The sequence below is a fragment of the Garra rufa genome, chromosome 21 (assembly GCF_049309525.1).
Source record: "Garra rufa chromosome 21, GarRuf1.0, whole genome shotgun sequence".
Lineage (NCBI taxonomy): Eukaryota > Metazoa > Chordata > Actinopteri > Cypriniformes > Cyprinidae > Garra > Garra rufa.
The window spans coordinates 41,280,226-41,291,843 of NC_133381.1; the positions used below are offsets into that span (position 1 = coordinate 41,280,226).

Genomic DNA, 11,618 nt, shown 5'->3' on the forward strand with positions numbered 1-11,618 from the left:
AATGTAACATTTACTTTTGGCCTGCAGCCATCAGTCAGATTAGATTTTTGGCCCAATGCAGTAAAAAGTTAAATAGGTTATCTCTGTTCAAAGCTGAATTACTGTTGTAAATGTCATTATATGACCGGCCTACGAGTTGCATGTGATCTAGTTGAGAATTAAACTACTATTGTGTGAAGTCACAAATTTGCCGACTGGGTTCTGCAGAAAGCGCTGTAAAGACATAACTTCAGCCTTTGTGTTAGTTTATGAAATAGTTTTGGTTTTATAATGCTTTCAGCTACCAGTAAGACCATCATACGCTCAGCTCAGTTTCACATTCTGTTCGTTTACATCCATTCCACGGAATTCTGCAGATTTTCCCTTTAAAAATAGTGGAGAAAAAGCAAAAACATCCAGAGATCCCACCTGGGCCTGATCGTAAATTTTCTAAATCTTCTTGGAAAAATAAAGTCTTAACCCTATAAAGCCTACTGTGTGAAGGCCTCTGAATGATCAACATGAACTAACTTTGCTGTTAAACTTGTTTTTCACACAATCTAATTCATGCCTTCTGTCATCTGATTGATAGTTTAGAGTTTTTTCAAGTAAAAGCTCTTTTAGTGTAATTGTACAAATGTCAACCTTCAGCTGGTGCTTCGGGTGTCTTTTTGCAGTCAAATATTGACTGATTTTTATCAAGTAAACATAACTGTAGTAATATTTCCAGGTGAACACTTTCTGGACTGAAGCAGCTTGGCTTTACTTGATTCTCCATGAATCACTTTTTAGTCTCAAATATGATCATCAGGATCTTTTTTTCAGGAACGTTTGTTTCCAGAAGCTTTGCTTTCACTGTTCCTCAGTGAAGGAATGATCTCTCAAGCCTCCAAAACATCATATTAACTGCTCTAAAGTATATGGGCACTCAACTCTGAAAACAATTTTGGGGATTAAAGATTATTAAAGTACGTTTTACATTGAAAGCACTATTTCAGTCTTTCTATTACAAAATTCCATGTTTAATTCATGTGCCTTCTACACAAAATCATTTCTGTAAAAAATCAATTCACCCCAAAAATTAAAGGTTAGTTATTGGCTCATCTCATAAGCCACACATAAGTATAAATGTCTTAATATCCGTTATAATACATAGCAAATCTCGACTGATTTTTATCAAGAAAACATAACTGTAGTAATATTTCCAGATGAACACTTTCTGGACTGAAGCAGCTTGGCTTTACTTGATTCGGAATCATTTTTTAGTCTCAAATCTGATCACGCGGATCTTTCGAGGAACGTTTGTTTCCAGAAACTTTCAGTGTTCCCTTAGAGCAGGAATGATCTTCCCAAGCCTCAAAAACATCTCACATCTTTTGGGGAACGTTTATTTGTTCATCTCTCAATCACCATTGGATTGCATTGCATTATATGTTTGGATCATTTCAATCTCATCTAAGACATACTATTGGAGATATAGAGCGAAAGCTGATATTTAGATCATTTTATGTCAGTATTTCCTATACTGTTTTAAATATCTCATTGATTTATATTACAAGCATCAGAATTGCATTATATAAATACATCAAAGTGAATCAAATTTCCTCTAATTTCTCACTATATCACTATATGAGCCATAAAAGCTTGATGCATCAGATATGATACTCAGTAAAAATACATAATCAGACTTTTAATATTTCAATAAATGGTTCCATTTGAAGTACTTTATTTCATATGTCAGGCGGTATAGGGTTAATGTGATGAGTGTAAGCACCTGGTAGAGCTCGATGCGCTGCTCGTTTCTCTTGGCGCTGGAGTTGGGCACCCGCAGGGCACGGAATTCTGCCCGGAACAGGTTGGTCGCGTTCTTTTCCATGCTGGAGACGTTGAAGCGGAAAACTTTTGATGTTATTCCCTTGGGGCAGTAGGGAAGGTCATCTGCAATGCGAGAGGTCAGAGGTCAGTTACTGTCAGAGAACAGTTATCAGTTTTCTTTGTTCTGATCGCTCATTCTGGCAAACCTGTCATCCATCTGTTTATGCTTTGTGCCACAAGAGTCTAATAATTCAGCAATCCTGAAACGAAAGCCAAATGTGTGAAGGGCTAAACTCACTGTTACTACAGAACAGGTGCAACAATGAATAAATACCATACTGTATAATTTCATATTAACTGCTCTGAAGTATATTGGCACTGAAAACTATTTTGGAGATGAAATATTTTACATTGAAAGCACTATTTCAGTCTTCCATGTTTAATTCATGCGCTGTTTCACCACCAAATCATTTCAGTAAAAGATTAATTCGACCCAAAAATGAAAGGTTAGTCATTAACTCATTTCATTTTAAGCCACACACGAGTCTGTCTTGTCAGTCATAATACCCAGCAAATGTCATTTGTTGTAAAGAAAGATGCACAGACACAAATTTCAATCAAAACACTGCATCTGCTAATATCATCCTTTATTGACACACAAAGTCTGCACTGTTTTATTACTCTTCTCTATTATCTGATGAACCACTGCTGCCGTGTTCAGTAAGAACATAAATGTATACCAGTATGTCTTTCAGTTGTTTTTACTGTCTGCTTTCTGCTGGGAGTGAAGCATGCCGTTAAACACACCAATCAAAAAGTGGAGCGTCATTCACAAACAACAGCTTACCCATGTACACAGAAAATGTTGTCATGCAAACAAGCATCTAATACACATTAACCTGTTCTCTTCCTTGTTCTAATTGATGAATTGTTGATGAATCTACATTAAATTCTTAAATTAGAGTTCTCTATGTTGGTCAGTAGCATAAAATACATCCAAACGACACGACAAACTATCTCAACACAGCCTCTTGCACACCAAGTCTTTTCTGCTCACCAGATTTATTTGAGGAAAAATACAGTAAAAATTGTGAAATATTATTACAATTTAAGATAGCTGTTTTCTATCTAAATATGTGTTAAAATTAAATTTATTGCTGTGATGCACAGCTGAATTACTGCAGTCTTCGGTGTCACATGATCCTTCAGAAATCATTCTAATACGCTGATTTGCAGCTCAATAAACATTTCTGATTATCAAAGTAAAAAAAAAAAAAGTTGTGTTGCCCAATATTTTTCTGAAAACTAGGATTCACAGATGAATAGAAAGTTCAAAAGAACAGCATTTTTTATAAAAACAGAAATCTTTTGTGACATTTTAAATGTGTTCACAGTCACTTTTGATCACTTTAATGCATTCTTGATAAATAAAAGTATGAATGTCTTTCAAAAAAAGTACTATGAACTACAAAAGATTTACTGTAGAGTCATTTAGTTATTCAATTAATACTAATATTAAATATAAATAAACATTTTGGTGCACTTCAAACTTTGAATCAATTTAACCAAGAATTATTGTATTTTTAGACACCAAACATTAATGTGCATTAATGCAAATATGTTACATAGAGATTAACACAGTGCTGGCTTACCCTCTAAATTCTGTCCCAACTGACTAAACCTTTTTCTGTCATGACAACTCTCGGAAAAGTTTAGCATGTTAATGTATTTGGTCTTGGCGGAACAGATCTGCTATGTTGTTATTCATTGCTGTAGTTGTAGATTTTTGCTGCTGCTGCTGCAAGCAAATATAGAACTTGCTACTGGCAAAGCATATGATGTTACGGCGCTATGAGTATTTAAGACATACTGCTGCTGCACAAATAGCATAAAATAACTTGCAGCAGATCTATACAGGTGGAGCTGGGGAAGGTGGAGGGTTTCAGAGGAACTCTGAAAGCCCGCTGCGAAATGCATAAGTGAAATCTGGCAGCCATTTAAATAGCTGCAAGCTCATTGGTTGCGTATGCGACATGAACCAATCAGCTTGTGCCAAGTCGTATAACTCTGTGATATCATACGTTACGTCACTTAGAGTTTCATGGCAGAACAAGGTATTTATTCAACCACCTTTTATTTTAGTATTTTGTTTAACACTTTTAAAAAGCTCCTAAGAATAAACAGAATAATAACTGTAAAGCATTTCTTCTGCTTTGTCCAAGGTCTAACGCTAGAGTCTGTGCTCACTGATGACAGACCACAGTCCATTAGCGATCCACTAAATTCCTGACTGGCTGGCTGGCGAGTCAGATGTGGAATATTTATGTAATACGGACAGATTATGCCAGTTGGGCTGCAGCAGTCCAGATCTGGCCAGACGCGCAGCGCATACTGTACCTTATGCAAACCACACGCTTGTGCAGGCCTCTTTCTTGACTGCTCTTTCGCACTGCTTTCTTTTTCGATTTTGATGCATTTTGTGAGATTCTGTACATTTGTGGTTAACAGGTATATCTTTGGAGAATGCAACTGCTGCTAAGTAAGACAAGACTGGTCAGATCATCTGTTCGTAAGCTTCTCACGCCGCTCTCCCTCTTTAAGGTGGAAAGCCCCACTTTGAGATTTGAAATTCTAATCAAGTCTTCGGTTTCCTTCAAGATGATCTCATTTTTCCTACTGCAGTGTTTTAGGTGGATTTCACATTATGGCTGATTTTCGCCAGGGCTCTAGTGCGTGGCTCATTTGTTCCATGAGTGGAAGTGCAGGGATTGTTGCTATAAATGAAGTCGAATACAAAGATTAGTTTGCAGTCATCAGATATGGGTCAAACGGCCAGAGAGTGACCTCCAGGATTTACTAACTAAGAAAGACAGATTGCCCAAAATGCTTTAATCAGCGGTAATTAGTTATTACAAACTATGGCAGCCGTTTACAAAAACATTCTGTTTGTTAATACTAGTTAAAAGCAGTAGTTTAAGTCAGTATTAACTAAGAATGAAAACTACTTCTAAAACCTTTATTAATCATTTGTTTATTCCTATCTATTTCCTAATGCACTATTGAAATCAAAAGCTGTATTAGCTATTATACATTAATGGGCCTAAGATAACATGAACTGACAATGTTTTAAAAAACAATAAAAAAACTTATTAACTAACATAAAATACTAAAATATATTGCTCATTTTAGTTAATACTAGTAAATGCATTAGTTAATATTAACTACTTTTCATTTAATTTTAAAGCATGACAGTATTATTCATATATTTGTCATAGTTTTTATTGCTGTTGTAAATTAGCTTTTTTATACTTAAGAGATTTCATTTTAATATTTGTGAGTGCTTTTGTCATTTTATTAGTATTTGATCTTTCTAAACATTACCATTTAGGTTGTGTTTGTTTGTTTGTTTCTGCTTAGTAATTTTAGCCCTTCAACTTCAATTACATGGAAATGAGAAATTTGGCAACTACCTGAAATAAGTTTTTCTTCTAATATTTATATTTCATTTAAGCTTTATTTCAATTAACAATAATGTGCAAATAACCTTGTTAAACTGCAACAGGTTTGCAACCATTATTACTTTAGCACATTGTTCCACCGATGTGCTTCCACCAATCCATCTTATTAAATTTCACTTTCTAACGTGATCTCCGAAACAGGCCAGTTTGCTGGCCGGTTCAGTCCGGTTAATTTCTGAGGTCCTCTCGATGGTTGGACTCTAAACACGGACACTACAGAGAGACTTGGAGGCGTCTCCAGGCGTCCTGGCTCAGATACTAACAGCCGCCATCCTGCATCCTGTGTCTGGGACGTCCTTCCTCTCCTGCCAGGTGACATGATCCAGAGTTCCTGAGAAAGCCATGGGTGTAATCAGGGCAGCGCTGATGTCAGTGGAGAGGAGTAAACAGAGGAAATGGAGGAGAGGAGGACAGGTGCTGGACAAATGTGCTTCCAAATGAAGGCACAAAACAGGAACGAGAGCGTAAGTCTTAAGTAGCATGGGTATATTTGTAGCAATAGCCAAAAATACATGTATGGGTCAAAATGATCAATTTTTCTTTTGTGCCAAAAATCATTAGGATAAGTAAAGATCATGTTCCATGAACATATTTTGTACATTTCCTACCATAAATATATCAAAACCTAATTTTTGATTAGTAATATGCACTCCTAAGTACTTCATTTGGACAACTTTAAAGGATGTTTTCTCAATATTTTGAATTTTTTGCACCCTCAGATTCCAGATTTTTAAATAGTTGTATCTCGACCAAATATCAATTTAAAAAAATTTACCCTTATGGTTTTGTAGTCGAGGGTCACAAATAATCTTGGTCTCTTATATCACTTTAATTGTTTTAAACATTTGTTTTTTTGCCTCTTAAATTATTTAAATCATTTCTAAGTGTTAAACTGCAATATGTCAGAACGTATTAAGGTGTACACTCTTAAAAATAAAGGTGCTTTGCGATGCCATAGAAAAACATTTGTGTCTAAATGGTTCCGTAAACACATCTGAAGAACCTTTCTGTGTCATAAAAGGTTCTTTGTGGCAAATCCTTTAGATTATAAAAAGGTAAGCAAGAAATGGTTCTTTAAAGAACCTATGACTGAATGGTTCCTTGTGGAACCAAAAATGGTTCTTCTATGGCATCGCTTGAAGAACCTTATACAAAAATAACCACTCTAACCAATACTGCGGTCTTTATCATCACAGCATTTCAGAACACAACTTTCAATAAAAACTTTGATCAAAATTCCAAAAATCTTTATGCCACAGAGAAAAAAAAAAATTATATATATATATGTGGTATATACCACAACGATGCAAGTATAAACAACCAGTATTTCCAGGTTCATCCTCAATACGACAAAAACAGCTCAGTGGATAGTTACGAGGAAAAGTTTTAAAATAAAGTCTGAAAGCTTACTTTTGGTGACACTGAGGGTTTAGTTTGTTTATTTCATTTAGCTTGTTTACTTCTAGTGGCCTTATAAAAGTTGAGTTCACTTGTGACGATTATAAAGAACAAAATGTGTAAGTATCATAAACTTGTTAGTCACTGAGCTTATTTTCTGCTTTGATCCAAAATGTAATGGAAAACAATCCTATTGGGTTTTTATTGCAGGGACCAGAGTAATGCAGACTTACGAATGCGTCTACAAAAACACATCACTGTAGTGCTCTATGACAGTCTGAAGATCAAAAAGTTAATAAACTGCTAGCTTTTTGCATTAAAATGTTTTCTCAAAAGGCTGAGAGATGTCATTACCATCACACCTCCTTACAATATACCAAATTTCACTGGAAAGCTTATGATTGAACATCTAATCCTTGAAGAATACGTTTTTAAAGATATGTTTCTCAAGTTTCCCCTTACCAAAGACTCAAGCCTTTAAAGTCCAGCTAATAGTGCAGAACTGTAAGGGTTAAAACATTTCCAACCACAGCAGATAACAGCAGATTGAATGCGAATCAAAGCAACTTGTAAAGGCCATTCAAGACACACTATCTTTGAAGAACATCGTGTGTTTTCTTTCAGGTCCTGTGCTGTCTTTTTTCTGCTTCCAAATGGCAAGTCCGAAGTGAAATGAGGTCATGCAGTAAATATTTTGAGTGCATTTATCAAGCACTGTATAATAGTCCGTGACCCATGTTAAGTGACTGTTTGACTGCTGCGGTCGGTTATTTGAAGTATCTCTGAGCGAACGTGGAATCCCTCAAATAAATGACACGACGGCTGAAAGGCCCCCGACTCTGAGATGAGATAATGCGCAAAAGCCTGCTGCTGACTCGAGAGCTCACGTGACACAAAACGAGATGAAGAGAAGGGGAAAAAAGTGTGCGTGTTTGTGTGTTTTGGCCTGCAAATGCGATCTCTGTTTTGCTTGGAAATTACATCACCTTCTTACTATTAGACATATCAGAAGGGCCGCTTTCTGCAGCTCTGATCCACGTCCATTGCTCTCTGGCAGCCACGGCTGTGATTTCCAAAAGCCAGATACTGTTAACCGGGAGACTGTCACCATCTGCTAACTGGGTGTTCCTTCGTCAATGGAGAACATTTTCTGGAAAGTTGACTGCGACGATGGCAGCTCAAGGGTTTTCAAGTGCCAATCAGTCAGCGACTTGAGAGGCTGGAACGCAGGTGCACGGCTTTATCTCGCTCTGCTGCTGGTTAATGGATAAACAGGTCTGGAATGGCAAAAATGCTTTCCAATGATGTCACGCAGTCATTTTTGGATGCAAATACACTCAGGGCCGATAAGGAAGCGTAACCTGTTGATGCACTCAGAACCACGAATGCTGGGACGCTTGCTAGACCGCTGCCTCGACGCATGGAAAAGCAGGAGCGTAAATGATTCCACACGCCACGAGCTTCCAAAACCCAGCGCATGAAAAAGCCATTAGTTTAGCTGACGTGAATGGAACGCGAATATACATTACTCTATCCCAGCCACATTCTCCCATACTGTGCTTGCTGAAACTGAAAACTGCTTAATGGAAAGAAAAGAGATCCTGTTGCAGTCCGTCGTGGAGGCTCTTCCCACTTGAGTGCTAAATTTCTTTTGTTTGTGCTGCGGGATGAAGGCTCCTGTGGGACTTTATTTAAAAATAACACACTGAGGGTTTGGCATAGTGGCGTGGGATGATCATCATTGAATATGGAGCTCCTAAAATATACATTTATATGATGCAATCACTTGCTGCCATCTCATTTCCAAATAGGTGCTCAGAAAGGACATAAATAGGCGAAAATGGGGATAAACTCTTAAAAGTTTACTTAATTGTCTCACTTCGTTTCTTGTCAATTCTGATCTATCCTATTAAATAAAGGCAAAAATGTCAAAAATAAATCTTAAAGACAAAAAAAGTTGACTTAATTAACTAATGTGCATGTATAAGCTTTCAAAATTCAAAAGTGTTCCATTCCGAGAAAAAAAAAAGTTGACTCTTTGACTTGCACTCTCAAGCACATGCCATATTTTGTCCAATCAGTCGCTCTGTAGAATGAGAAAGCTCCGCCTCCTAATACCACCTGCCACCAACAGCAAATCACAGTTCACAGCAGTGACATGAACAACTAATTAAATATGCTCCACATAAACTTCATGTTTTAATAAGAAATACATCAACCCTTCAAGACAACCATGCTTGTCAAGTGAATCTCAAAAAATAAGATATTTGAGACAGTTCCAATCAAAATTCTTTGAAGAAACTTTCAAAACCACTTTATGAAACCTTCCAAAAGGATTCCTGTGAGAACATTGGTTAGTGGTTCCTCCAGTAAACACTCTTAAAAAAAAAAGGTTCTTTATTGGTGTTGATGGTTTAATAACATCCATGGAATCTTTCCATTCCATAAAAAGTTCTTTATAGTGGAAAAATTATTCTTTTAAGACCCAAAAAGTTTCTTCAACAGCATCACTGCGAAACCCCTTGTTTATTTTCAAGAGTGTAACATCACCACAAGGGAAGATCTTGAAATATATAGAAGTTCATTTAATTCAGTGAGTTCTATTAGAACGGAGAGTAAACAGCTCAGTGAATTCCCTCTGGAACGCACTCTGATTGGACCGTCTGGTTCTGATCTTACTGAATCCTATCAGTTGTCCAGAATCTCTTGTCTTACCTTTGAACCGCATCAGTGTGCAATCAAATTGTCTAGAGCTAAACTAGGAAGACATTCACACAACCGACTGTGTCCTCAAATAATCTGGGGCCCGTCTGGACTTGGACAGGACCCAGAGACACATGGAAAATTGGTCGGGGATCGTTTTGCACTGACCCTTCGATGAACGACCAGACCAGACAAATCATGTGAATGGTTTTCAGATGTCAGGTTGCACCATTTATGAACAGGACTGATTAAAACCTGTTTAGTAAATCAAGCAAAGAGCGTAACGTAGAGCCAGAGCCGCACTGTTAGCACCTGTCTGTAAGAACTTTCTCAAACAGAATTATACATCACAATCATATTATTCATTCTTGGTAAATAAGCAAATGCTCAGAAACTCTTTAAACGGTGTTGTTCATATCACATTGCACTCTCTAGGGTATCAGTATTGGCTATTAGACAACCAGACCATTTGAACTCCTGATCTTCTTTTCTATGGTTCTTTTAAAGTGTTACTATAAATACAGAACGCTCTGTTTGGGGAAAGCCCCAACGTCTCCAGTGTGAGACGTCCTCACAGAACTTACTGTTTTCAGGGGAGCCCTGGATCATGTTGAATTTGTGTATCTCTTTAGCGTAGTATTCGGTCTCGGTGTTGTCCTGGCCGCAGCTCTGATGTCTCTCTCGCCCTAACTCCTCCAGCAGTTCCCTAGTGCTGTTATAGAGGGCCAGCACTTGATAGGGCACCTGACTAGGGCCCAGGGTCTGCGGCGGGCTGGTCAGCCTCAGTTTGCTGAGGATCTGACCCCGGATGGCCTCCACCCTCTTCTTCTTGATGTGGTCGATGTCCACCGTGGTGCAGGTTGATAGAGAGAAACTCATGGTGACACTGTTTAAAAGAAGGAAAAACAGCAGTTCTCTGCCCAAATGCATGGTTTGTTCTGTACACTTGTCTCTCGACACTCTAGTAAACACAGTTCCAGTTCAGCTGAATAGGTTTAAAAGGATAACGAGACTGAATTCCAGGTTGTCCTCTCTGTGGGCTGGAGTTCAAGTGCTGAGCCTGTTTTCTCCATGAGATTCCATGCTGCAACCTTATTCCATATGAGCACTGCACAGTAATCCCATAACATCCTTAAACATCCATCATTGGCACTTTACAAGAAAACTGATTTTCAGCATAGCGCTCCCCAACCGCATTTTCCTCCAAAACGAGCGCTGTGAAGGACTTTTGAAGACTTTCCTGTCAGATGCACTCTGTCGCTGCTCGCGTTGGACTGCCAGGCTTATTTCTCTCCCGCTGCGCTTTTATAGTCGGAGCCTGCGTGACGTGTACGGTGGGCGGAGCCACTCTCACCCCAACTGCTCTCCGCCACTTTCCCATTCATGCAATCGCTTTATATAATAGCGAACGCATAGAAAATGTAATTGCACATTACGTAACCCAATGGAAACGAATAGAATATTTTAGAAATGACTGTGTGATCCTAATTATCTAAACGCCAAATTTCCTTCTCTGCTGCACAGAGACGCACTCACTCTGACCGCTGCGTTTGTAAAGTTTGTGCGCCTCCTGCAGGATGTTTAGTTTGATTTATAAACTTTCAAGTTTCATGGAAACTGCTGATATGCTTCTATATTATACACTGAGCACTGAAATCCTAATTGTATCACAGGTGTGGTTAAATAATGCATAAAGTTGAGATGTGAATGAGAGTCAGTGGGTTCATAATAATTACGCACACACAATGGCATGCAGAGAAATGCATAAGTTTGGATTTGGAATGCATGGTTTTAGATTCTTTTCATTTGGGTAGCTCTTTATTTAACCCTTGTGCATCAAAAAAAAAGAGAAAAAAAAGAAAGAAAGTTACACATAGGTGCAAAATTTTCTACTTTCACTGATATTGTCAACCAGCATCTGTTCTATCCATAGATACCAAACATTCATTAATTTTCAGAATTGTAACCTTTTAAATGCTGGTTTGTTTGCATAATGCCTAATTTTGCATACTTTTTTTATGAAAAAATGAATAGTAGTAATTGCCATATACTAAATGCTTAGCAGAATTTTTTTTTTCTTTGCTCATTAGATTCTTGGGTGTGTCTGTGAAAAACAACAACATTAATTTTGAGGCATTTATATTTTTATGTAGTGTTAGATTTTTTTTTTTTAATGTATATGCCAAATTTGAAAAAAAAAAAAAA

At 37.6% G+C, this 11,618-nt stretch overlaps 1 protein-coding gene across 1 annotated transcript in view; it reads right to left on the minus strand.

Annotated features, from left to right (window-relative positions):
- Nucleotides 1-10,678, minus strand: part of tgfb3 (transforming growth factor, beta 3) — a 28,288-nt gene extending 17,610 nt beyond the window's left edge. The window contains exons 1-2 of the mRNA XM_073827602.1: nucleotides 9,998-10,678; nucleotides 1,754-1,917 (exon numbers count right to left, since the gene is read on the minus strand). Coding sequence (XP_073683703.1) covers nucleotides 1,754-1,917; nucleotides 9,998-10,343 — 510 coding nt within the window. The 5' untranslated portion in view covers nucleotides 10,344-10,678. The remainder of the gene's footprint in view (nucleotides 1-1,753; nucleotides 1,918-9,997) is intronic.
- Between the last annotated feature and the right edge of the window lie 940 nt (nucleotides 10,679-11,618).